The following is a 27,979-nucleotide window of genomic DNA, read 5'->3' as shown; positions in this document are numbered from 1 at the left end:
CCGATGACGTAGGCCGCGCTCGTGCATGCGCAGAGCGGGGAGACCTTGGGGAGGCGGCGGAGACGCTTAGCGGAGGTGAAATCCTTGGCAGAAAGGAAAGTGTAGCGGCAAGATGCAGAGCTGGAGTCGTGTGTACTGTTCCTTGGTCAAGGTGAGGGCCCACTGGGTGGGATCGTGCTGAATCAGGCCCAGAGAGGCCCACTGACGGGATCCGGGACGCGGCCTAAGTGTGGGTGTGGGAGAGACCGGCGGCCAGGCCGGGACCACCTGGGACTCCACCCGCGACTCCACCCCTGAACCCGCTCACCTGGGGCGGCGGCTTGGAGGCAGAAGCCTGGGCCGTGGAGAGCTCCGCCGGTTGTGTGACGGCCAACAACCACACACAGTCCCCTCCCAAGCCTGGGCCTGGAGCCTGGGAGTCCCGCATAGGCCCTTCCACCCTGGCGGAGAAAGTAGGAGTCACCCTTGCCCGTTATGGTTGACTTTTTCGTAGTTCTAATTCCGGCCCTAGTGGCCTTTTGCAGTAGACAGGCTTGGGCCACCGCTTGAAAGACTCAGACTGAGCCCTAACTCTTGGCCCCAGGAATTCCTCAAAGGTCCCTTTAGTGTTTGCAGCTTTAAGCGAGCGTGCATTGACCTCCCCCTTAGAGCTTGTATTTTTAATTGTAGCAGGTTATCAAGATAGCCTTCCCTTTACATCAATGTACCGAATACAGCCAAATTGTATATATTTGGGTTTGTGACTGAATACAGTATTGACGGAGACCTTAAAAATAATAGAGAAGTTAGACTCCTTTGTTTCAAGATGAGTAGCCTATGTTTCGCAAAGTTAATGTAACAAGCTAGATGTACGTTTAGTGAGAGAGCTGGGACTGAAACTCAGCCCTGGTCTCTACTCTGCTGTTCTTTGGTCCGCTGTCCTCACCTCAAGTGCAAGCCTTGCCTTGAAGTAGACAGCGTTCCTAGATCAACGTGTAGGATTTTTCACTGCCTACTTTGATAGGAGCTATTTGCAGTTGTTCCTTTGTGCCTCACTGTTCTTAGGAAAATAGTAGCCATCCATGTTTAGAGATTGTTGTGGAGTTATGATGCAGTTTGTAACACTAGTAGCTCTTGGGTCCGAGTACATGGTGCATTTTCCTAAGGTATCTTGTCTAATTTTCTGTTCATTTTGTGTGGTTCAGGTACATCTCCATAGATTGTACATGGTAGTTTTGATTTTAGGAAACAATAATTACATGTAAAAGGATTTGCATAATGTAGATTATCCAAGTACTTAAGCTGAAACTTTAAACGCTTTGCTATGCTAAGTCGCTTCAGTCATGTCTGACTCTGTGCGACCCCATAGACGGCAGCCCACCAGGCTCCCCCGTCCCTGGGATTCTCCAGGCAAGAACAGTGGAGTGGGTTGCCATTTCCTTCTCCAGTGCATGAAAGAGAAGAGTGAAAGTGACGTCGCTCAGTCGTGTCCGACTCTTAGCGACCCCATGGACTGCAGCCTACCAGGCTCCTCTGTCCATGGATTTTCCAGGCAAGAGTACTGGAGTGGGGTGCCATTGCCTTCTCCATTAAACGCTTTAGTTAATGCCATTAAAATAATCTCTGGCGCCAAAAGTTAGCCATGCCTTCTGAAAATAAAATAAAACGTAAGCACCATTTAATAACATGTTTTAGTTAGGTAAAAAAATGAAATGATATGTTGAACACGTATAAAAAAAGTGTGGCAAGCTGATTGTTTTTACAAAAGAGCAGAAATTGTTGTGTAACCTCCCTGTGTCAGTGGAAGATGTATTAGCAATCATTGCTCGATACATTTGACTCGTTATTGACTTCATGGATCTTTAGTAGTTTTGAATTCATATTTTACATAATAGGATCATTTTCTTTCTTTTTTTCAGAGAGGCCATTTCAGTCGAATATCTCATGGTCTGCAAGGAGTTTCTGTAGTGCCACTAAGAACTTATGCAGATCAACCAAGTAAGTACTTAGTAAAACAGGTTTTGCTCATATTTCCTTTATATTTAAATGTAAAAGCAAGTGAATGTTAAGAGTAACTAAGAGCAAAGTAATTAGCTATAAAATTCATTTGTTCAAATGTTTGTTCACTTAAATGCTCTGTTGAACAGGTAGTGTGTTCCAGGTGGTGAACAAGAAAAAGCCTTGCTCTTACAGAACTTGAAGTCTGATGGTGAAATACAAACAGTATACAAGAAACAGGGAAATAATTTGGGAAGTGGTTGAAAATGAAGTCTGGTAATTGGGGGTAGGGTGACTATTTTAGATAGTGTATCAGGCCTTTTCTGTGCAAGGGCCTGAGTAAGGTGAGGGTGTGAGAAGGTAATTTCAGGCAGAGGGAACCAGCAGTGAGAAGGGTCTGAGGTAGGAATTGAGTTGTGTGGTTTAAGGAATAGCAAGAAGGTTATTGTGGCTAGGGGGTTTCCGTTTTAAAGTTATGGACTACTACTGCGGGATGCCTGGGTCCAGCCTCTGGGCTGGGAGCTAAGAGCCTACATATTGTGCCAAGAAAATAAAAAGTTAATTCTGTCCTCTGGTAAGACTGAGTGTGTTAGTTGCTTAACACTGTTTAGAATGATGAGACATCTCTTTGTGTGCTGAATGGAAATCTTAATGGGCTTATCAAAAGCACATTTTAAAGATTAGAAAAATGTACCCTGAAAGGAAGTTATGGATTATGAATATTTTCTTCTTTTACACTTTTCTGTATTTTTGAAGTTTCTATAAAGGATATGTACTTAAAAAAAAAAAAAGGTATTTAAAACAGGAAGTTCTTGGATTTATAATAAGATACTTTGGCTTCCCAGTACCAAGACTATTGATTATTTGAAATCACGTTTTGACATTTTTTGAAATTTCTTGTATAATCATAAGTAAAGTTGTATGTTGATGTCTTAAAGCTTACCTGGGGGTAACTGTGACCATTGGTCTTCCTGCATTCTGTGAAATAATTTTTTCCTGTATCCTTAAACTGTTGTCAGACTACTGGCATTTGGTATATTTTATTCTTAGGAGAGAGGGTAGGAGGAGGATTCTGGTCAGTAATGACCAACAGTGGGTGATTTACCCTTGCTTTGAACAGGTCAAAAAAATCCTTTAAAAAATACAAATTTGGTGGAGGAGAAAGTTCAACCCGTTATATCCCCTTTCCCTTTCAGTTTCACTGAGGTATAGTTGGTATACACTCTTTGTTTCTTTTGTTAAATGGAAATTCTTAATTCAGCAGGAGATTTTCGTTTCCAAAGCATGCCAAGTAAAGACTTTTTATGGCTCACTCTGCACCTTTGGTGTTACATATTCAACAAAGTTTCATTTAGTACCTTCTATCTGCTAGGCTGTCCCTGAGCAGGAATTTAGATTGTAATGTTGCAGGCGTAACTGAGCATTCATATTGAGTAGATTATAAATCCTTTAGTACTCGTGTAGATACTGTGTGTGAAGTCTTTGGTTGGATGCAGTAACAAGTATTTTATGTACATATTTATATTTGTCTATTTATTTAATGACTGACCTTTCTTCAAGAGTGTACACTTCTTTAGGGCAAGGACTGAATGTGACTGCTTATCACCGAAAATAGACCAGTGGGTACTCAGTTCTTATTTACTGAATAAACCCTGGGATCATGTCTGTTTTAGTTATGCTCCATCACAAGCATCCAGTATGGTGCCTGGTATACAGTAAGTGTCCAGAAACAACAGTGATACTAACTGATGCAGCAACAGTGATATTAGCTGATGCATTGAGTGCTTACTCTGTCTCAAGCACAGTCTTTAATCCTTGTGGCTGCCCCACCAGTTATGTACTGCTGATTTCTCCTTTATGAAATTGAGGACCTGAGTTTAGTGCGCTGAGCTAGGAAATCTGTCGTTTACCAGCTGTGTAGCTGGGGAAATTCTTCTGACTCTAGAACTTAAACACTCTTAATCACTGATCTGTTTGACCTGTCTCCTTAGATGAGTATTGGTTGACCAGCTTGAGAAGTTTGAGCTTATTATGATACAGTCCCTGTTACAGCATCTGGGTGATTTCTGAATCTGGGCCAAGTTCATCAGGTTGTGTTGTTATTGATATGACCCATTTCATGACAGATACTTATAGCACTTAGTCACATTTGTTACATCCATCTGTTCATTTACTCATTATTTCAACAAAGTCTATACTATGTCCTGGTTATTATACTAGTTGCTGGGATACACTAGAGGATAAGACAGACAAGATGCAGCTTTATAGTTTGCAGGGGGAAGATAAACACTGAACAAATTATTATAGTTATGATGAAGACTCCATTGATGGAGCATATAGCTATATATGATAGCTATATATGGATTGAGACTGGTCACAGTTATTTTCCTAAGGAAATTAATGTTGATATCTGAAAAGCGTTGTGGGAGCATGTGTGGAAGGAGGTGTTCCAGGTAGAAGAAATGGCATGTAGGGATATTTTGACGTGAGAAGGAGTGTAGTGCATTTGAGGAGATTGAAAGGGCCAGTGTGGCTGAATATGTTGATAGTTGAGAGTTGATGTTTCCAGGTTACAAAAGACACTATTTTAAGGGCAGTTGGAGGTCACTGAAGTGTTCTAAGCAGGAGCATGATATAATCATATTTGTTTTTAAAGCTCATTCTGTTGCACATTTGGAGTTTTTATACTTTTTCTTTCTCTCTCATTAGACTGTAAGAACCAGGGCTCTGCCATTTATTGGTAGCCCAATAGCTTAGAATAGTGTCTGTAATGTGAAAGGTATGCTCTCAGCATTTATTTTCTAGGTAGGTGGAGCAGAATGTGTGTGGGTAGACCAACACAGGGCTGGGTGCAAGCTACCAGTAATTCATTATTGCTGAAGCTTACACCACATGATACTGGTGGATGAGCAGAATGTGGTGGGAGACGAGGCTGGAGAAAGTTATTGAAGAGATTTGGATGTGCACTTAGGAACTTGAACTTTATCTAACAAGAAATAGGGAGACCAATGAGAAGCAAAAGAATAAGATCTGAGTTGGATTTTGTTAGGATGTAGTTGTGTAGGGTATTATGGAGGGTGGGAATCTACTGGAGGCTGCAAGACCAAAGATGGGAGATGGATCTAAGGAGAGACAAAACATGTGTTGAGTGCCCAGTAGGTACCTGGCATCCTCCCAGGGTCTTGACAGATCTTACCTCTGGCCTTTCAACCCCGGGATGTAGGTATTACTGTCACTATTATGGCTATATTGCATCAAAGCCCAGGGAGATTAAATAATTTTCCCAAGAATTTAAGGGATGGTAGAGCTTATATTTGAACTCAGATTTGTTTTACTTCGCCATTCTTTCTTCTTTTACTGTGTTTCTCTTTGCTCATGAACTAGGAGGTTGTAGGATTATGATCAGAAAGTAAAGTATTAAAATTCAAGAGTTTCTTTGAATCCAAGCAGTTTTGGGTGATTAAGGTATAGAATGTGACTATGGAAATAGGCTGAAGATTAAGGCTATTGATAATTTTAAAACATGGGACTTCCCCAGAGGTCCAGTGGGTAAGACTCCATCTTCCAACACACGTGACACAGGTTCAGTCCCTGGTCCGGGAGCTGAGGTCCCACATGCTGTGGGGTGTGGCCAAAATTAACAAATAAATACATTAAAAAAAAGTCTCTCTCCCCCCAATACACAACAAAAGATGATAAACCTTATCATGTAGCTCTTATATTCATTTAGTGAATTTGGCAATTAATGATTACTGCCTTATAATATTTGTTCTTGTTCCTTAAAAGACAATTATTAATTGTTTTCTACAATTGATTTCTCTACGTTTTGATATGTACCTGTTTTCCCTAACTATACTGTGAGATTTCTGAAGATAGTGATGATTTCCTCATAGGGTAGGCATTCATGAAATTTTATTTCATTCTGATAATGAAGAACTTTTTGTCATTTTGTTTGGAATTCCTGATTGCCCTGGAGATGATGGGACCATCTGAGTGGTTTGGAAGGCATAATGGTACAGGAGCACAGTCTTCAGAATCTGAACAACTTAACGTAAATGCTGGCTGGTCACTTACTAGTTGTGTAACCTTATGCAGGTTATTTAATTCCCCTCAGCCTTATCTGCTCCCTGTTAAATGGCAGTAATAGTTATGTAACAGATGTCCTTAGTCTTAAATAAGACAACCAGAAGCATTTAGCTCACTGCCTGGCATGTAGTAAATTATCCAAGTGGTAAATAATATTGCAGACTGACTTTTTAATACACATGTTGTATTTGTTGATGATTATAATTGGTTTGTAGCCCGACACCTTTATTTTAGTGGTAGCCTTGATCATATGGTATCCTTAGTTTCTTCCTATTGGTGTAATAAGCAATATTTTGTAACTTTTAGAGCACTTTTCCCTGCTTTTTCTTTCCGTTCATTTCATGGTATTGACTAAGTTGGTCACCACTTATTGTACCCAGTATTTTTTTTTTTTTTTTAAGTATCAGCCTGATAGCTTCCTCTTGGTATTTCACTGCCACCTGAAATGTAGATTACTCTCCAGCTGTCCTTTGCTGTTTTGGCTTAGTCATCTTTCTCTTAGGCTATCAATTTGCATTTCCCTTTCTGTTTTTCTTTTTCACTTGTAAAGGCTGATGCTAGTTTTAAATTTTCTGTTAAATGTTCTCTAAATTAATGCATTTTGTTTAACTACTTTGCCATATCCTAATTTTTAAAACTATGTATAGGAACCAAATTGAGAAATACTTTTTGACAAGGAAATAGTGAGTCAGAATCATGCGTTATAACCCTTCACTTGCAAGCAGCCTTTGCTAAAGGTGAATGCTGGCTGGCTTGTTTTTCCAGTATTTTATTTTGAAAAATTGCAAATATTTAGAAAAGTTGGAAAAATTTTACAGTGAATACCCATGGATTCTTCGCATTTTTCTGTACTTACATTATCACATGTCTGTCCATTCATATACATATCCATTCATTCATCTTACTTTTCTGATGCATTTCAAAGTAAATTGCAGACATTGGTATACTTTCCCTAAATAATGGCTTATTTTTAAAACTTTGCCCTGAATCGTACCCATATGATGACATGCCACAGTCCATGGGATCACAAAGAATGGGACACAACTGAGCGACTGAACTGAATGCCCTCCTATACTTCAGCTGACAGATCTTTAAATGAAGACTTTTCTTCTTTCCCTTCATCTTTGTGCTTCCTAGCATGTTAGTGGGATTCTCATGGAATGGAACAACCAGTATCTTCAGTGCAAGCTGAACTGTTTCTTGGTATTTTCCGTAGCTTTGAAAAAGACCTAAGATCACATAGTAAATTGGGAAATAAAACACACGTTTTTGACTTTTTTGTATTTAAGTTTATTCAATAAACCTGTATATTATAATTTAAAATATGTTAAAAATTTAGGCAAGAAATAAGTTTTTTAGCTTGTATTTAGATTACTGTGAAATTAAAAATTAGACCCAAACTAAGGGATGTTGGTTAGGTCTTCATTTGGTTCAAGGTTTGAAAATAGAAATGTATTTTATAGAAATTTCTATTTGAAAATCAAAATATATTTTATTATATATTTAATTCTGAACATGAATGAGTGAACTAAGCAGTATGGCCAAAAAGCACAAATGGATCAGGAGAACTGATACAACACTTTTATCGTGTGTTAGCCTAGCTATATTTTTCTCATGTGTGAGTAACCCAAATTATTACCAAGGATAATCAGTACTTTAATTTATTCAGTAGGGTGATTCTTAGATTTTGTGGATAACTGGGTTGGATAACCTATTACTTGTCCTCCAACATAGCTTCTGTGATTCTGTTGAGGCCAGCAAAAGTCTTTTAAAGGATACTCTACTCCCATCCCTTAGGGGGTATGTGTTTTGTGGGGAAGGGGATGATAAGAAATTAAAATTGTTGTCTTTGTAGATCAGAATATAGCTATTATATAGCAAACACTATATACATTTGGGTACTGTGCTAAGCTATTTGCAAATGTTATTTGTTCTATATTACAGCCTTGGGAGGTAGATATTTTTTTGTGTACTCCTTATTTTGCAGAGGACTTCCCTGGTGGCTCAGAGGTTAAAGCCTCTGCCTGCAATGCCGGATTTGATCCCTGGGTCGGAAAGATCCCCTGGAGAAGGAAATGGCAACCCACTCCAGTATTCTTGCCTGGAGAATCCCAGGGACGGGGGAGCCTGGTGGGCTGCCATCTATGGGGTCGCACAGAGTTGGACACGACTGAGCGACTTCACTTTTATTTTGCAGATGAGAAAACTGAAGGTGAAGCAGATTAAATTACTCACCTAAGATTAGATAGCTAGTAATTACGCAGCTTGATTATTGCTCTTGAAGTAGTTGAAATTAAGGAATGGAGTAATATTAAATAATAGACCACTGGAAGGGGAGACAAAAAGCCTAATTTTGTCTCTGTCACATGGCTGCTAGATGACCTTGGGCAAGTTTAATTGACCTGTCTGAAACTAGTGGGTTTTTTCTTTTTTAACCTAGTGTTTTTACCATATATATATATATATATATGCCATCCTTACCTTTCTCCTAGGAAGTTCTGAGAAAAACATATGTGAAAGTGTGTTAAAGTCACTGAGATTGTAAGGACAGTGGATGGGGGAGAAGGGAGACTGTCTCTAACTCTTAATGGTTATTGTTGCTTGATTTGATGTTGCATTGACAAGACTGGGAATAATTGGAATTTATTTTTACATTTGTTTCATAATTATTATACTCCTGAGACTACTGATCAAAGTTAATTTTCAGTTTCTTATTTTTATATGATAAATGTCCAGAATAGTTAATTGAGTGTTCTGTTTAGCCTATTAAACTGTAAAAAATTTATCATTATTCAAATAGTTCAGAACGTATTTGCCAAGTATTATAGGGAAGCAGAATTTTCCCCCTGTTATTTTAGAAGTTAAGTACCTGAAAAGGATATAATTGGTTTTGAATTTATTGAAAGAACTAAGGTATTATACGAAATTATTTTATTTAATCCAAACATCAGTCATTTATGGCAGTATTATTGTTCCTATATGACAGAAAAATGAAGTCACTTAGTCACACAGCTAATAAATGATAAGAGTTGAGATTTGAAGCCAGGTATGACAGATTGCAAAGCTCAGGCTCTTTCCTTTGTACAGCTATGTCACTAAATCTCTGTCCATTATCATTCAATAAAACTATGGAATTTAGCAAAGTCAGTGGATACAGTGGGTACAGAACTCAGTTATATTTTTATATGCCATAATGAATACATAGAACACAAAATTTAAAAATCTGTGTCATTTTCAGTTATGTCAGAGAATGTCTGGTACCTCGGAATGAATAGTATTATGTAGAAAATGCTGGTTATTTGCACTTTTTTGGAGTATAAAATGCAAGATTTTTTTTTTAACTGTAATGCTTTTGATCAGTAATAAGCAATTTATTGTTTTGTATCAATTTGCTTTGATTGTAGTCGATGCTGATGTGACAGTAATTGGCTCTGGTCCTGGAGGATATGTTGCTGCTATTAAAGCTGCCCAGTTAGGCTTCAAGGTAAGGTTTAAGCTCAGATTAGGCATTGATTTCCTTTTCATTTGGGAAAGGTTGAGCACATTCACAAAATACTTTGCAGGTAATTAATAATGATAAATAATTTGCTAATTCTATAAATTATATTTAGGTCTGAGACTAATGAAGAGAGAGGATTTATTCAGTTGTAGTATTTTCGTGAAATGGAAAGTGAAGTCACTGTCCCCTCCCTGCTGCGCACCACCCCCCACTCCATATTTTTTGTTTTTGTTTTGGCTTCTAGTCACACTTTGGGAATTCCAGGTGGCGCTAGTGGTAAAGAACCTGTGTGCCAGTGCAGAAGACTTAAGAGATGCAAGTTCGATCCCTGGGTTGGGAGGATCCCCTGGAGGAAGGCATGGCAGCTGCTCCACTATTCTTGCCTGGAGAATCCCATGGACAGAGGAGCCTGACAGGCTACAGTCTGTAGGGTCCCACAGAGTTGGATATTACCGAAGCGACTTGGCCTGCACACACACACACTTTGGAAGATAGAGTAGTAGAGCTAAATAAAAACATGATTTGGTTTTTAAACAAATATCTTTCAGAATGATTCACTTTTGGGTAGTATTATGCAGATAATAAATTTTAAAAGAGTCTATATATTTCATTCTCACAAACACTTTCAGTAGCATGTTTTATAGAAGAATTAAGACATACATTTGGAATTTTAGTGAACTGAAACATTGCAGGTTATGTGCAATAAATGTTTTCTTTGCTTATAGACAGTCTGTGTTGAGAAAAATGAAACACTCGGTGGAACATGCTTGAATGTTGGTTGTATTCCTTCTAAGGTGAGCATATGTTTTGTACAGGGTAGAAATTTTTTTCATTAGCCACCAACTGGAAGGATATATTGAGATTAGAATGTTAAACTAATACAGTTATTAAAAAATAACCCAGAGATGATAAAAACACATTTTTTTCTTTGTTAAAATTTAGGTTACTGTTGTCAGTCTGCCATACATTCCTGAAATAACTTCCTTGTCTCAGAATGCCTAGCCTTTGAGCTAGGCTCTGATGACAGGATCAGATTCCATTTTTTTGGCTTTCCTCTCCAGCGAAACAATTAATAGGCAGTAAATTCTTCTTTTAAGCCCTTTATGTATGAAAAATAACTTCCTTTTTAACCTGACATTCTGAAGTTGTATACCTAATCCTTTGCTTTTAAAGAAAGTAAGGTAGTTTTTTCATTCTTGTTTGCTGAACATTTAAGTTGTTACTGTTTTTCTTACATTAAATATGTAAGAACAGAAACTGAATTGGTGTAGTCCTATATGCTATTTCATGTAGAGACTGTCATTTTGTAAGTGGTTTTTGCATGTATATAGTTTGTGAAATTTGATAATTTAGTCTTTTTTTTCCTTTAGGCTTTATTGAATAACTCTCACTTTTACCATTTGGCCCATGGAAAAGATTTTGCATCTAGAGGAATTGAAAGTATGTATATCTTTCACATTTAGCAATATCGTCACTTGGCTCTTCTGGTTAAGGACTTGTGTCTGATGACAGTGTAATATATGGTTAGTGAGGGAAGAGTAAGACAGATCTTAACGATGTTTCTACTATGACATCTTCTGTTCCTTTGCTAACCTGTGTGTGTGTGAGACAGAGTGTGTGTGTATGAAGACTCAGTTTTTGTTTCCTTAAAACTTAGAGATCACTAAGAGATCACTAGGGGGGCGCTGGATTCCTTAGTGCAATGGGCAAATAGTGGTGAAGGAAGGAAGGTCTACTTAAGTCGTTGGTAGTGAAAAGAGATGCAAGGAGAGGGGGAAGGAGGTGGCATAGTGGAAATGGACATTTCATAATGTTTTAATTTGGTATGTCCTATCTCCTGTCATTCTTTTTGGACTGTTTTCATTTTGTCCTTTTTCTCCAATTATTGTTGTTTACAGATACATCCAGGAGAATAGTCCTAGGAAAGGTCAAAACACATCTTGTGCTGGGGGAGGCTAATTTGATTTTTATGTCTTTATAGTAGTAGGTTTCTGAAAGCTTGGGCTGTAGTGTAGGCAGATAGGTATAGGAGTGATGTACAGACATTAAAGCAAATATTTTAAACTAGATGAAAAGTAGAATCAAAGTTGACTTTCTGTACCTACTAAGGGAAGAAGAGACAGGGTTAACCAGAGGTGTGCATTGTAGGCAGAGCTTCTTGTTCTAGCACTGTGACCTTAAGTAGATCACATCTCTTAGGGCCTTTGTTTCCTCATCTCTAATGTATGTATTGGTTGCCTGAGCTAATTTCTGACATACTCTTCTTGCTTCTGAAGTTCTTTTGGAATTTGAGTTTCTTTATTATATTGTTGCTTCAGAGTTTTCTTGTGAATTAAATGAGTAAGTAAAATCTAGTTGATTAAACTCTTTTATATTAAACTATATTTGAAGTTTTCAGATGTGATTTTTTACTAGCTTTTGTTTCATGAAATTTAGCATTGTCTTTGGTTTAAAATTTCCAGTGATGTTTTACTTTGTCATTTTTACTTAAATCTCTTTCAGATTTATAATTGTCATAAGGTGTTTAAAGACTGTGTTGTCAGAGTGGGGTGTAATGGTTTATTTTGGACTTAATTTTTGCTGAAGGTGGACTTTTTACATTGTGTGATGTGTTCTGTTATTGTCATAGGATGCTGTTGGCCTTTCGTCAGCTATGATTATTGTATCAGTTATTAGATTAAAAAATTTTAATACAGCCTTTTATGCAGTTCTGTATGCATTGGGCTGCAATTTTTCAGACCTTGATTAGTGAAAAATATCACATTGCTTCAGGAATTTAGCTATGGACTAAAGATTTATTTAACAAATTACAGTGTCTGAAGTTCGTTTGAATTTGGAGAAGATGATGGAGCAGAAGAGTAATGCAGTAAAAGCTTTAACAGGTGGAATTGCCCACTTATTCAAACAGAATAAGGTTAGTGTGTCTTATGTTCAGATTTTTGCATTATTTTATATACATGATAAACATTGCTTTATGCTGACAGTGATGCTGTTAGAAATTGGCTGCAGGAGGATATTTAATTTAAAACAGTATGTTAGCCTAAAATAGATTTCCCTGATGCATGTAACAAAATTTTTGCTGCGCCATTTGTAGTGTTACCAAGTAAGGAGGTGTTTTGTATTGGATAACTTACTTAATAGTTTTTTCTTACAAATCACGTTTGTTTACCCAAAAAATTATTTTTAAACTTTGTGAATTTTTAAATATTATTTTATAAAGGTTGTTCATGTAAATGGATATGGAAAGATAACTGGGAAAAATCAGGTCACCACGAAAGCCAATGGCAGCACTCAAGTTATTGATACAAAGAACATTCTTATAGCCACAGGTTCAGAAGTCACTCCTTTTCCTGGAATTACGGTATTTACATGTTTTACAACTGCACAACTTCTCTGCTTAAATATATTTTATATTCTTTATGAACTTCGAATGAGAGACACCTGACTGAAGTACTATATGTTGACAGTCATTCAGCTTTGGGAATTTGCCTGTCTTTATTCTGCAGTGATCTTGACCAGAAATGGAACACTTTATATTATGATATATTTGAATTCAATATGAGGTTAACGTTGACCATTCTAATTTGAGATGCTACATGATAAACTTTTAAGTGAGCCATTTCTAATGGGTTTTGATAAAATTAAGTCCATGGATAAAAGTCATAAATAGCTCAAAGCAAATAAATGACTTATATTTTTAGTGATTATACTGAATAAGATCACAGATTATAAGTCAGGTTTTTTCAAGTAATTTTGATTGTCTATCTCTTTTTTTTTATTAACAGATTGATGAAGATACAATAGTGTCATCTACAGGTGCTTTGTCTTTAAAAAAAGTTCCAGAAAAATTGGTTGTCATTGGTGCAGGAGTAATAGGTGTAGAATTGGTGAGTGATGTTTTTTCTGTCCCTTATTACTTCCGTGGAGTTGGAAAGGACTTAGAGTTCCTCTGATTGTTTGTTTAACATCACAGGCAGATTAGTGTTGAGTTTTGTTTAAATACTATCTAGTAATAGTTTTCAAGATAATCAGTTTAAGTAATCATTACTCATTAGAACATTCTGTTTTGTTTTGTTTCGAAATCTGCTTCCCTGTATCTTCCAGCTTTTGTATTCCCTAGAATTGGACTGATTTTTAAAGATCTACCAGCCCTTCAGATATTTAAATCTTCCAGCCCTTCAGCAGACAGCTCTCATTCTGAGTGAATTGCATTTCAGATAAAGACATGACTTATATGATGTGGTTCTTTCTTGCATCTCTGTCCTCATTTTGATCCCTCTAACTCAAGTTTTAGAAATGGCAAATTACTTGACGTTCTCTGAATAATGTGCTGTCTCATACCTTTTGCTTATCTTGTTCTCCATTCTTGTCTATCTGGCAACTTTTATTTCTGTCCAGTGACCTCTTCCCTCTGTTTTAGAAGTCTTTTCCCAGGGCCGTTTTACCTCTCCTTCTAAAATCACAAATCCAGACATTTTATTCTCTGACCATAAACTCCTTTCCTCTTCCTCAGAGAGCCTATCTAGCTGAAGAATAGCTGAGTTTATCATGTTTTCTAGTCCCTAGGTTCCTCTGTGTCTTTGCTCTGTGCCCTTATCCCGTCTTGACTGCTTTCCAAGCAGCTTAGATTCCATAGTGCGTCACTAACGACTTCCTTACAGGTGTTCTTGAGTCCCTTGCCGCACTGTTCTGTCATATCTGCTTGGCAAAACTCTGGTCCTGGTTGGATTCAGCTTCCTTTTTTTATGTTATACCCAGGATATTGACTACACCAGGAGAAAGACATACACCCTCAACCCGATGGCTGGATTTGGAAGTATTTTTGCCCGGCGTTACACTGTTCTCTTGCCTTGTCTGCTGTGTCTGTGTGCGTGCTTTCTTCCCTGAGACTCAGCCTTTCACCTGTGCTTGGGGGTGCACTGTCTCCTGCTTTCTTGGCGACTTTGTTTTGTGATTTTTATTTTTGTATTTTTTTTAGTCTTTAGCCTCTCCTATTTTTGCTTCCTTCTCATTTACATTTAAACCTGCTTCTCTGAGGGTACCTATGTGCATTCACACATGCTAAGATGCCTTTGTACTTAAAGACATGGACTTCGTACACAAACATAAGCCTTTTTTGATCCTGTGTCCTCCTTAAGTTCCTGATTCCCCTCTCACCTTCTCTCCACAGCCAGACTCCTTGGAAGAGATGCCCACACTGTTTCATCAGCTCTCACTTACATCTTCACCCATGGCTTCTCTTGCCGTCAGAGTGCTCTTGATGGGGCGTGTATGGCTTCACTGCTCAATCCAATAGACTGTTTTCTTCACTGCTTTTTTGGTAGCAAACAGCATTGTTGATTTTCTTGCCTTTGAAACTTTTCCCTTGCCCTCTCTGCAAATAGCACTCTGGATTTTCCATCTACCCTTTGGGCTGACTTTTCTTTGTTCCTGTTCTCAGCCTTCACTTTAATTATTACTATTACTCTAGATTCTGTCTCAAGGTTCTCTCCTAGATTCTTTTTGTCTTTTCAGAGAATATTCTGTTCACTCTTAACCAGTTACCTGAAGACTCATAAATATATGTGCAGTTAATCCTTTCTCCTTACCTCTGAGCTTTTGTATGTGAATGCTTACAGTATCTTTATTTGTAGGTCTCACAGGCACTCAGTGAATGTGTAACTTAACCTGTCTTTCCCTCCTTCACTTACCAAAATACAGAGCAAAACCTGTTTATTTTCTAACATTTCCCACCTCAGTGAGTGGTACTGCCATCTGTCTGGAGGCCTAAATAAGACGTTTGGGAACTGTAAGTGACCTCTCTGTGGGTTCTAATGTGATACTACCTGTTAGGTAACTCATGAATATATCCTCTGTTAGGATAAGTACAAACTCTTAAATATTGTTTGTACTGGCTCAAGTCTCCAGCTTCATTTCTAAGCCCTCTCCCTCTCAAACTATGTTCAGGATATATTGAAATAGCAGTTCCTGAACAAGCTGCATTTTGTATTTTATCTTTAGTCAGGCCTTCCTCCTGTTTGGAACATTTCATCCCTCTGTGAGTTTCTGTGCTTTATGAGCCCTTCCCCGCCTACCATGGATGTCCTTAGGTACTCTTGCCGAGTGTTCCATTGCACCCTGTCCTTGTTCTAGCATTTATCTTACTTTCTTGATACTATTTGTTCACTTGTCTCTCTTTCATTAAATCATAAGCTCCATGAGGCTAGAGGTGCCGGCTATTTCATTTACTGTGTGTCTTTAGTATCTAGCATAGTGGCTGATATATAATATGTACTCATATATTAGCTTTTGTTATTGTTGCTTAATAAACTTTTGTTGGTATAATAAATATTTTTCAAATGTCAGCTTGGAAGTTACCTTTTTAGTGGAGACTTCTGGGGGCTTCCCTGGTGGCTCAGACGATAAAGCGTCTGTCTGCAATGCAGGAGACCCGGGTTCAATCCCTGGGTTGGGAAGATCTCCTGGAGAGGGAAATGGCAGCCCACTCCAGTATTCTTGCCTGGAAAATCCCATGGACAGTGCCGCCGTCCACGTGGTCTCAAAGAGTCAGACATGACTGAGCGACTTCACTTCACTTTCTGTTTAAGAAAACTCAGGTCCTTCCTTCTTTGAGTCTAGTGTAATGTGTCTACATGTTTTCATCATCTACTGATAATAGTATATAGTGCATTTATTTGTTTATGTCTTTCTTTTTTATAGGATCATAAGCTCCTGAAAGGCAGAGACTGAGTTTTAGTCATATTTAAATCTCCATTGCTTTTGTTAATGACTCTTACTTAGGTTTTTTAGATAACAGATCCATTATTTCATTGTCATCCTTTTGATCTAGTCCAGTTTGTCATTTTTAAATGATGTTCCAAACTAAGCAAAATAGTCTGGGTTTTGGTGAGAATGTTTTTTAGTCTTCTGATATGCATAATATGCTTCTTTGTGTAACCCTTGAAGATCAGTTTTTTGATATTTGTTCATTTGTTTTTAGCACATATTGAGATTGTGGTCAGATGAAAACCTCACATCTTTTGCTTGAGCAATTCTGATTTTTTTTTAAAACCTAAATAAAGGACTTTGAACCTTATCCTTGCTTTTAATTTAGTATTGTTCACTTGCACCCAGTATTTCCAGCCTAGTTCTTTGTCTTGATTCTGTCACTTTTACATTTAACTGTTATTTCTTGCTTTGTCTTGTTCATAAGTTGGGGAAGTATGTTAACTAAGGCATGTGGTCCATCATCTGATCTTATCTGCAATTGGTTAATCAAGCATTCTCTAGTGTTACTCAGGTTGTCAATGCAAAGTATTAAAAGCCATCTGATACTACAGTCTTTTTTTTTGGTTTTAAAAGGCTTTTAAATTAAATTTTTTTTTTTGCCATACCACACAGCATGTGGATCTTAAGATACCTGATCAGGGATCAGACTTACTCCCCCTTGCATGGAAGAGCAAGAATCTTGGATGACTGCCAGGGAGGCCCTGATACTGCAGCCTTTTACCAGTTATGAACATAACTGGTTACCTTTCTGATACCAAAATATACTGCATTAACCAGCCCAGAAGAACTTTCAGAAATAAAATTTGGGTAGCTTACATGACCTGTTTGAAACACTTATGGTAGTGTCTAATGGTTGTCAAACTGGCTATTTATAAATCTCTACTTTCTAGTATTTAACAGGGATTGACTTCTGTTCCACATTTCAGAATCTATTCTTTTTCAGTTTTTATTTTTGTTTAAAAATGTTTTTATATTGGGGTATAGTTGATTAACAGTGTTGTTTTCAGGTGTACAACAAAGTGATTCAGTTATTGCATATACATGTATCTTTTCTTTTTCAAGTTCTTTTCCCATTTAGGTTGTTATATAATATTGAGCAGAGTTCCCTGTGCTATATAGACCATCCTTGTTGGCTATCTATTTTGTTTTCTTTAAAAACATTTTTTTAAATTAGTTAATTTATTTTCATTGGAGGATAATTACTTTACAATATTGTGATGGTTTTTGCCATACATCAACATGAATTGGCCACAGGTGTGTATGTGTGCTGGTCCAGCACCCCCCTCTGCCCCGCCCTGCCCTGCCCTATCCCTCTGGGTTGTCCCAGAGCACTGGCTTTTGGTGCCCTGCTTCATGGATCGGACTTGCACTGGTCATCTATTTCACATATGGTAATGTACATATTTCAGTGCTATTCTCTCAGATTATCCCACCCTCACCTGCCTCTTGAGAAACCTGTATGCAGGTCAGGAAGCAACAGTTAGAACTGGACATGGAACAACAGACTGGTTCCAAATAGGAAAAGGAGTCCATCAAGGCTGTATATTGTCACCCTGCTTATTTAACTTATATGCAGAGTGCATCATGAGAAACGCTGGGCTGGAAGAAGCACAAGCTGGAATCAAGATTTCTGGGAGAAATATCAATAACCTCAGATGTGCAGATGACACCACCCTTATGGCAGAAAGTGAAGAGGAACTAAAGAACCTCTTGATGAAAGTGAAAGAGGAGAGTAAAAAAGTTGGCTTAAAGCTCAACATTCAGAAAACGAAGATCATGGCATCCGGTCCCATCACTTCATGGCAGATGGAAACAGTGACAGATTTTATTTTTGGGGGGCTCCAAATCACTGCAGATGTTGATTGCAACCATGAAATGAAAAGACGCTTGCTCCTTGGAAAGAAAGTTATGACCAACCTGGACAGCATGTTAAAAAGCAGAAACATTATTTTGCCAGCAAAGGTCCATCTAGTCAAGGCTGTGGTTTTTCCAGTAGTCATGTATGGATGTGAGAGTTGGACTATAAAGAAAGCTGAGTGCTGAAGAATTGATGCTTTTGAACTGTGGTGTTGGAGAAGACTCTTGAGAGTACCTTGGACTGTAAGGAGATCCAATGAATCCATCCTAAAGGACACCAGCCCTGGGTGTTATTGGAGGGACTGACGTTGAAGCTGAAACTCCAGTACTTTGGCCACCTGATGCGAAGAGCTGACTCATTTGAAAAGACCCTGATGCTGGGAGGGATTGAGGGTAGGAGGAGAAGGGGACGACAGCGGATGAGATGGCTGGATGGCATCACTGACTCGATGGACGTGAGTCTGGGTGAACTCCGGGAGTTGGTGATGGACAGGGAGGCCTGGCGTGCTGCAGTTCATGGGGTCGCAAAGAGTCAGATGACTGAGCGACTGAACTGACTGACTGACACCTCTCACTGAGTTCAAAAAGTCTGTTCTTTATATCTGTGCCTCCTATGCTGCCCTGCATTTAGGATCATCGGCACTGTCTTTCTAAATTCCATATGTATACATTCATATACAGTATTTGTCTTTCTCTTTCTGACTTATTCACTGGCTATCCATTATAAATACAGTAGTGTGTATATATCAGTCCCAAACTTCATAACTATCCCTCTTGCCCACCCTTCCACTCTGGTAACGTAATCAAACCCCACTGGCCTTCAAAGCCAGATTCTCTGGGAACTCCTCCCCATTCCCATCCCTTAGGCTGGAAAGGCTTACATGGGGCTCAGAAGTATCTCAGAAGTTATCCTGTGGGATAACTTCCATGGTATAATTGTTCTCAGATTTGTGAGTGGCCCACCCAACTGGTTTGTGATTTAATTTTATCGCAGTTGTGCCTCTCCTACTGTTCTTTGTGGCTTCTTTTTTATCTTTGGATGTAGGGTGTCATTTTGGAAGGTTCCAGAGTTTGGTTTTTTCTGTCAGTGGTTGTTCAGCAGTTAGATGTGTTTTTGTAAGGAGTGAACTCATATCCTTTTCCACCATCTTGAGCTAATCTCCAGGAATGTTCTTTTTTAGAATCTATTCTTTCCCACCTCTTGACAGTGCTCTTAGGTTAATTAAGTTCCCAAAGTTCACTGTCTGTTACCCAAACTCTGTGGTCTATCTAATTTATTCGATTTGGGAATTAATTCATCCAAAACAATTGGTTTTTATTTGGGGCTTCACTTCTATTTTAATGCTATTTCTTCTGTTCACGCCACATTGAAAATTGTTGTCACTGATGGATAAAACAAACAAACATAAAGGAATCATATAGCTTTACTTCCTTTTAATCAGCATAATAGCCCAAGGCAATGACTCTGTTTCTTCCATCTCTGCACTTTTGCATTAGATTTTTTGCAAGCTTCAAGTCATTTAAACATCTTGACACAATGTTTTAGGTGTCTGTTACTATATTAAAATAATTTTTACATGTCATTTTAAAAATTTAGGTTTATGGAGAACTTACTGTGTCGACATACGTATCTATTTTCTCATAAAGATTATTCATATGACTTATTTTTTACAGTTCATTTTCTTTCTTCCATTACAGTTTAATGTAGTGCTTTCAAATCAGACAGATTTAAAATGAATCTTAGCTTTGTCTCTTAATGACTTTATGTTTTTGTTAAATTCATTACCCTCTCTGAACTAATTGATCCATTATAAAAACGAGGATAAGAATAATTACCTTATAAGATTTTGTTGAGATTTAATACGGTTAATACATTTAAGGCACCATAGTGCCTTGCATTTAATAAGCTCTGAATAAATGGTAGATATTACTGGAGTTTTCCTATCTAAGGATTTTGAAATCAGCTTTCCTAAAGAATATGGCACTTGTCTAGCTTTGCTTACTGTTCTCTCAAGATGGTGCTGCTGCTTATCATTTCTACTCTTAACTGTTTCTTACTATTCTGATTTAGATTCAGAGGAGTGATTCCTTTTTTTGTAGTGAGCTATAACTTACATATCATGTAATGATTGTAGTGTACAGTTCAGTGATTTTTAGTGTATTTACAGAGCTATGCATCTGTCATCAGTATCTCAATTCCAGAACATTTTCATCACTCCAGAAAGAAGTGAAAGTTGCTTAGTCATTTCCGACTTACCGTGATCCCATGGACTGTAGTCTGCCAGGCTTCTCTGTCCATGGAATTCTCCAGGCAGGTATACTGGAGTGGGTTGCCATTCCATTCTCCAGGGAATCTTTCCACCCAGGGATTGAACCTGGGTCTCCCTTACTGCAGACAGATTCTTTACCATCTGAGCCGCCAGTCATTCTATATTTCTCCATTTTCCCAGTCCTTGGAAAACACTAATCTGCTTCTTATGTCTATTGCCTATTCTGAACATTTCATATAAATGGAATTCGTGCAATATGTGGCATTTTGTGTCTGGCTTATTTCAGTTAGCATAATGTTCTCAACATTTAGGTATACCTTATTTCACTTGATGGCCAAATAATTTTCCATTCAGTGAATTTTAAAAATGTGCTGTATCCATTCTTTAGTTATGAACATTTGGGTTGTTTTCACTTGAGGACTAACATGAATAATGCTACTATGAACATTTTTGTACAAGTTTTTGTTTGGACATCTGTTTTCATTTCTCTTGAGTATATACCTAGGAGTAATTCTGTGTTTAACCTTTCAAGGAACTCTGTTCTCCAAAAGGGCTGCATCATTTTATAACTCCCTCCCCAAGCACTGTAAGTTTCAGTTCCATTTGCTCACCAGTAGCTGGTATTGTTGGTTTTTTTGATTTGAGCTTTTCTGGTGGGTGTGCAGTAGTATCTCATTGTGGTTTTAATTTGCATTTCTCTAGTGTTGCAGTGTTAAGCATATTTTTATGTGCTTTTTGCCATCTCTATGTCCTTGAAGTATTTGTTTAAATGTTTTGTATGTTTTTTTCTTGGGTCCATTTGTTTTGTTACTGAGTTTTGAGAGTTCTGCATAGAATCTTTATCAAATAGTTTTTTTGTAAACATTTCTTTATCAAATAGTTTTGCAAATATTTTTTTTTATCAAGTAGTTGTTTTGCAAACATTCATCAAATAGTTGTTTTGCAAACATTTCTTCCTAGCCTGTGGTTTCTCTTTTTTGTGTTCATAATACTGTCTTGTGAAGAGAAGTTTTTAATTTTGATGAAGTCTAATTTACTTTTTTTCTTTTATGGATTGTACTTTGGTGTTATAGCTAAGAAGTCTTTGCCTAATTCAGTGTCACAATGATTCTCTCCTGTTTTCTTCTAAAAGTTTTACCGTCTTGGATTTTACATTTAGGTCCATAATTTCGAGTTATTTTTTGTGTATGTTTGTTATTGAATTTTTAGTGTCACTGTATTGCCTCTAGTTAACTCAGCTCTCACCCCCAAAATTCATGAAATACAAAAAATAAATACATGAACTTTATTCAGTTGCTAAAATCTTACAATGAATTTTAAATTATTAGGTGATTTTAATGTAAGTTCTTGCAAAGGATATATTCATAGCTTTTCATAGTTTGTTTAATGCTGTAAAATTATCTTCCTATTGCCAATTTGACATATAAGTATTCACAAGTTATAATTGTTAAAATGTTGTTAAAATAAAATGTCAGCGTTTCGTTTAAATTATAATTGGAATGAAAAAAGTAAACGTTCATCTTGAGAAGATAAAATATGAAGCTAGATTAATACTTTGCAAGCATCAGTAATTAGCAAAAAGAGGTACTTCTTTCCCCTCAAAGCCTTCCTTTTCACAGTCTTGCCTGTTTCTGAAGCAGTTACCAGTGTATTTCATTCCTTCTCCAAGTCTTTGTGCAGTTGTCGCTCCCCACGAGGGCTTCCCCTTGACCACATATTTAAAATTGCAGTCCTTCTCATTGCAGTAGTCCTGGTTCTACTTCACCTTTATTTTTCTCATTACACTTTACTGTCCTCTGCATAAATTCAACTTATTTGTCTTCTCTATCAGAATTTAAGGTCTCTGAGGGCAGGGTTTTGCTCACTGATGTATACCTACCATCTAAATGGTGCCTAGCATATAGTAGGTGTTCAGTAAATGCTGAATGAATAAATGTATGAAGTTATATATGTTTGTCTGGAGAAGGCAATGGCACCCCACTCCAGTACTCTTGCCTGGAAAATCCCATGGACGGAGGAGCCTGGTAGGCTGCAGTCCATGGGGTCGCTAAGAGTCAGACACGACTGAGCGACTTCACTTTCACTTTTCACTTTCATGCATTGGAGAGGGAAATGGCAACCCACTCCAGTGTTCTTGTCTGGAGAAACCCAGGGACGGGGGAGCCTGGTGGGCTGCCGTCTATGGGGTCACACAGAGAGTTAGCATTAGCATACATGTTTGTCACAGTGTTAATTTTAAACCTCAGAGTTTCTAATAGGAACATAGTAACCTAGGAAAATAGCTTACAATAAACTGTTTAAGATGATTTTTTAAACATTTGCTATCAAAGCCTTTATTTTCATGATTATTGTTTGCAGGGCTCAGTTTGGCAAAGGCTTGGTGCAGATGTGACAGCAGTTGAGTTTTTGGGTCATGTTGGTGGTGTTGGAATTGATATGGAAATATCTAAAAACTTTCAACGTATCCTTCAAAAACAAGGATTTAAATTTAAATTAAACACAAAAGTTACTGGTGCTACTAAGAAATCAGATGGAAAAATTGATGTTTCGTAAGTATGCCACATTTGTTTTTGATATGGTATCCTTCTGTTTCTTTAAGAAAAACATTTAGCTTTAAGAATCAGATTTTTTATAACTTAGTACCACTTTATTGTGTAGTGTAGCTCAGTATTGCTTATCCAGTCAGCCCTCTGAAATTCATGATTGCATTGATGATAGAAAAACTAACCCAGTGTTCTCATTTGTTATGTACTTTTTCATAGTATACATTCAGAACAATTTAAACTCTCAACATTCAGTAAAATCATTATTTTTAGACAGATGCATGGGGAAATCAGTAAGATTATTGATTAGATTGCTTACTATGTGCCTGGTATTCTACTTATTCAACACTGAAGTAACTTGCCTAATGTCTCACAGCTGGTGGGGGCAGAAGCACTACTTGAGCTTGGATCTGTGTTCTTAAACCATGTTAATTACAGCCTTTTGTTGTGAGGTTCAAATGATAGACCTCTAGAGGATATGTACATTTTTCATTGCCTGACCCTGTTTATGTTTTATTTATGATTAAAATAGACTGTCAGAAGTGTCATTAATACTTGAGTAATGTCTGGTCTTAAGTTTCCAATATCTGTCAGCTATTCATGTAGATGTGTTTTACAATTATATGCTGCTTACTACCTAGTATTGAGGCTGCTTCTGGTGGTAAAGCTGAAGTTATCACTTGTGATGTACTGCTGGTTTGCATCGGCCGACGACCCTTTACTCAGAATTTGGGACTAGAAGAGCTTGGAATTGAGCTGGATACTAGAGGTAGAATTCCAGTGAATACCAGATTCCAAACTAAAATTCCAAAGTAAGTTGCATACCTACCTGCATTTTCAATAATTTTAAATAAACACTTTTCATGCCTTAAAAATGCATTGGCTTTGGGGTAGAATAGTAAAATTATAACCTGTAAAAGAAAAATAATTAATTGAATTTTTGATTATGCAGTGTAGAACTTGAACTTGGAAGAGCTGTATTTGATTTATTTTTCGGTGATTTACTAACTGGAAGCTCATAGTTTTTGACTCTGGCATAACAGAAGATGAGTGTCTGATTTCAGAAGTTCGCTGTTTCTGTTGATCTCTGTTGCAGTATCTATGCAATTGGTGATGTGGTTGCTGGTCCAATGCTGGCTCACAAAGCAGAGGATGAAGGCATTATCTGTGTTGAAGGGATGGCTGGTGGCGCTGTACACATTGACTACAACTGTGTACCATCAGTGATTTACACACACCCTGAAGTTGCTTGGGTTGGCAAATCAGAAGAGCAGTTGAAAGAAGAGGTAATTCTGAATGAGGGTGGTTTTATTCTTAACGTGTGATTTGACCTAATGACCATGGTGGTTAAGAACCCTGTCATTATTGCATTAATGCATTTTAATAACTATGTAGAACATTATAGGTAAGTTTGAATAATTTTTTACTTTATTAGTATCATAAAGGAGAGAGTATTTGCTTGCCTGTATTTAAAAATTAGTAATTCTAGAGGTCTTACATTTGACTTTGAAGTATATCCAGGTGGGCTGACACTTGAATTTACTTGATGTTTGTTTCCAAAATATTTTTCTGTGATAAACCTTTTGGTCTTTCCTTCTATATGCTTTGTGAAGAACTGCCTTCTTGGGATTTAGTTCTTATAAATGGTAGATGATTTCAGCAAATGGAAATGAATTTTTTGAGAATTTATGTAAGCTCTCAATTTCTGTCTCTCACAGGGTATTGAATACAAAGTTGGGAAATTCCCATTTGCTGCTAACAGCAGAGCTAAGACAAACGCTGACACAGATGGCATGGTGAAGATTCTCGGGCAGAAATCAACAGACAGAGTATTGGGAGCACATATTCTAGGACCAGTGAGTATTGTAAAGCCAGAAATCCCATTAGGATTTCTGGAAAACATTGCTATTTAGTACATTAATTTAAAACCACCTAGTGGTTACATTCTGAGGTTATTATTTACTAGCAGAAGTTTGAACATAGCCTCTTTATGGATTGTTTCTAGCACTGAGAGTCTTGCCTATCATATCCTCTGTTTTCCATGCCGCAACTAAGTTTTCCCTTTAAAACACAAACCAGGCCATTTGCCTGCTTAAAACTCTCTGGTGGTCCTTTCCACTTCAGACTTACACCCAAGGCTCCACTGAATTTTGGTCCTGACTGTCTTTCTGACATCATCTCTTTCCAATCATTCTCTTTGCTCATTAATTCCCTGTCTCATGGGCCTTCTCTCAGTTTTTTTCTTTGTATTTTTCTGATAGGTAAGAAGTTGGTTTATTTAGAGAGAAACATACTCCACAGAGTGTGGGCCATCTCAGAAAGTGAGAGCACCTTCTCACAATTTCTTAATAGGCCAAAACTTGTCCCATTTTAAAATCTTTGTGCTTATAGACCGTTTGTTTAGAATCCTGTCTCTCCAGATCTTTGTATGACTGGCTTATTTAGCTTGGTTCAAATGTTACCTTCTAAGAGAAGCCTTTCCTACCACTGCATTTGAAGTATGCCCTCCCCTAGGTATCTGATGTATCAGTGATGATAATAGAACATTTGAGTGCTTACTCTGCAAGTTTTTCCTAAATACATGCATTAACTTGGGTTTTCAGGGCTCTGTGCAGTAGGTGTTGTTCATCCCATTTTTAAGGTGAGTAAAATGGAATGAAGTACAGTCAGTAATTGAGGTAGTAAGTGGTAAGATTGGAATGCAGGCCATTTTTCTTCAGAGCCCAAGCTCTTCTGTGCTACTTTTTTCTGTTAGGATTTTTCCAACTGGAGGCAGTTTAGAACTATTCTAATCTGTCCTATGAGATGATAGTTGTTTTGCCATAGAAACAGAATTACTTCTTGATTTATTATTTTAAAGGGTGCTGGTGAAATGGTAAATGAAGCTGCACTTGCACTGGAGTATGGCGCATCCTGTGAAGACATAGCTCGAGTCTGTCATGCCCATCCGGTAACAACACACAATTCATGGCTACCTACATTTTCTTCTGACCCACAAATACTTGGTTTTTAATTCTAAATTTCTTCCCTTTCAGACCTTATCAGAAGCTTTTAGAGAAGCAAACTTGGCTGCATCTTTTGGCAAATCAATCAACTTTTAAATTAGAAGATTATATTTTTCTGCAATTTCCTGGGGACTTTTGTAGAGGTCACATTTCTGAACAGGAAATGCTCACAGCTGCAAAAATTTCTAGGACTGAATTAGGAAACTTTTGGAAGGTATTTAATAGGTTTGGACAGAATTGAAAAATCTCTTATCTATATTTTAAATAAATTTAATATTGTTTCACTGCATTAATATCTGCAGGAAAAAAGCTACTTATAGTAGCTTCCTGGAAAATTTTCTTCAACCCATATTTTCATGCTGTTTATGAAGGGTTCATTGTCACTGAATTTATGTTAAGTAGCTGTTATCTCTGATACAGGATTTACTTACATGGATGCAACTAGAGTATGGTATGTGAACAGCTCTGTTTGAACCAAGATGATCAGGTTATTTGAAACTTGGTTTTCACATTGGAAACAGTCATTAGAAGAAGTTGGAAACATGTATAAACTGATGTAAATAAAAAATGATGATCTCAGTTATTTTAATCCCCAATGTCTTGGTGGTTAGAGGTAAAATTTTTGTTTAGACCAAATCTAAAGTATAGTTATACAGTTAACCAAAGTAAGGCAGTGTATATACAAAAATCAAGTATCAGATGGAGAAGCAATGTATTACAGTGGAAAATGAAGACACAGAAATAAATATGTCTTAAATATTCATTTACTGGTTATTCTGAGTGGATGTCAAGATGGTCCTAGTTTTTTTTTGACTACCTCTAGTGTATATTTTTGTTACTCTTTATTATTGCTTTTATAGACCAGGATGTATCTTTTCTTTCCACATTGTAGGACAATACTAAGGTATTTAAAAGGTCATCATCCTTTCATCTGTTTTAGCAATACCTACTAAATGTTTACCATTTATTTTTGGAGAAGCAACCTAAGGGAATCTTTAATCGTCTTTCTTTTCCTAAGTGGATTTCCAGTTTATCCTGTCTGGGTAAAATTGACTTTTTCTTTAAAGAATAATATTTATTGATAAATATTTAAAATGACTGTTTCTTAAATAAGTGTTAAATACTAAAGAGACTTTTGCATAAGTCATTCACATTTATTTGTCAAATTGCAGTGCACTTGATGGCAATTTAAAGGAACATATATTAAGGAAAGTTTGGAGAATATAGTTTATAAGCAGAAGGCTATGCAGAATAAGATATCAGTTGATCGGAGATTAAAGGAAAATGTTTAGTAACCTTCAGGTTTTAATTTATTTACATATAAGTCCATTTTCCTTTTTTTTCCACATGTCCAGTGGTCTTGAATTGTATTACAGTCCTTATAAATCAATACATTCTAAAGACTGGATTCTGTTACCTCTGGAAAATATTGAATTTTTTAGTGAGCAGTTAACTTGATTTGAATGCCAAACTCTTGTTGTCTTTATGTGTGTGGGATGGAGGGGAACGCAGCTGAAATCTCTACTCAATTGTTTTAGCTTCACTTGGGCTGAAGTTTGTACCATGCACGTGTAGTGCACAGGTAAGTCAGAGACTGGACAAGGAATGTGCAGAATTTATTAGACCTGTCTTTTCTGGGGTTCTTCCCCTCATTTCATTTGCTGTTGTTTTCCCCAAACTCTGTCCTCTGATTCCTTAACCAGTAAAACTTGGCTTCTGCTCAAGTTGCCACTTCCTGGGATTTGCCCTCAAGTGAAAAGCTGTTAAAAATGAGAATTCCACCCAGTGCTGTTGTTTGAGTGGTACTCTCCCTCCCTACCCCCACCTACTTCTGATTGTTGTCCAGTAACTTTACTTTTTTTAAAATTCAGAGTTTTCAGTTAATCTATAGGAGTGTTGGTCTGAATGTGCTATTCCCTGTTATTGGTAATAAACTGAATCTTTTTAAAATCTGAAATCCCAATATCCTGTGAA

The 27,979-nt window shown here is 37.3% G+C and overlaps 1 protein-coding gene across 1 annotated transcript; it reads left to right on the top strand.

Moving 5' to 3' along the window:
- Positions 1 to 13: 13 nt before the first annotated feature.
- Positions 14 to 27,968, top strand: DLD (dihydrolipoamide dehydrogenase). Its single transcript, XM_005910917.3, has 14 exons — positions 14 to 151; positions 1,899 to 1,977; positions 9,468 to 9,547; positions 10,288 to 10,356; positions 10,933 to 11,002; positions 12,376 to 12,476; positions 12,783 to 12,923; positions 13,348 to 13,449; positions 22,816 to 23,006; positions 23,642 to 23,812; positions 24,097 to 24,286; positions 24,719 to 24,856; positions 25,861 to 25,950; positions 26,036 to 27,968. Exons 1-14 carry the CDS (start codon positions 113 to 115, stop codon positions 26,099 to 26,101), a joined length of 1,527 nt encoding a protein of 508 aa, XP_005910979.2. The 5' UTR covers positions 14 to 112; the 3' UTR covers positions 26,102 to 27,968.
- Positions 27,969 to 27,979: the final 11 nt, after the last annotated feature.

Source organism: Bos mutus, chromosome 4 (assembly GCF_027580195.1).
Source record: "Bos mutus isolate GX-2022 chromosome 4, NWIPB_WYAK_1.1, whole genome shotgun sequence".
Classification (NCBI taxonomy): domain Eukaryota; kingdom Metazoa; phylum Chordata; class Mammalia; order Artiodactyla; family Bovidae; genus Bos; species Bos mutus.
This window is presented reverse-complemented; position numbering and strand designations above follow the sequence as displayed.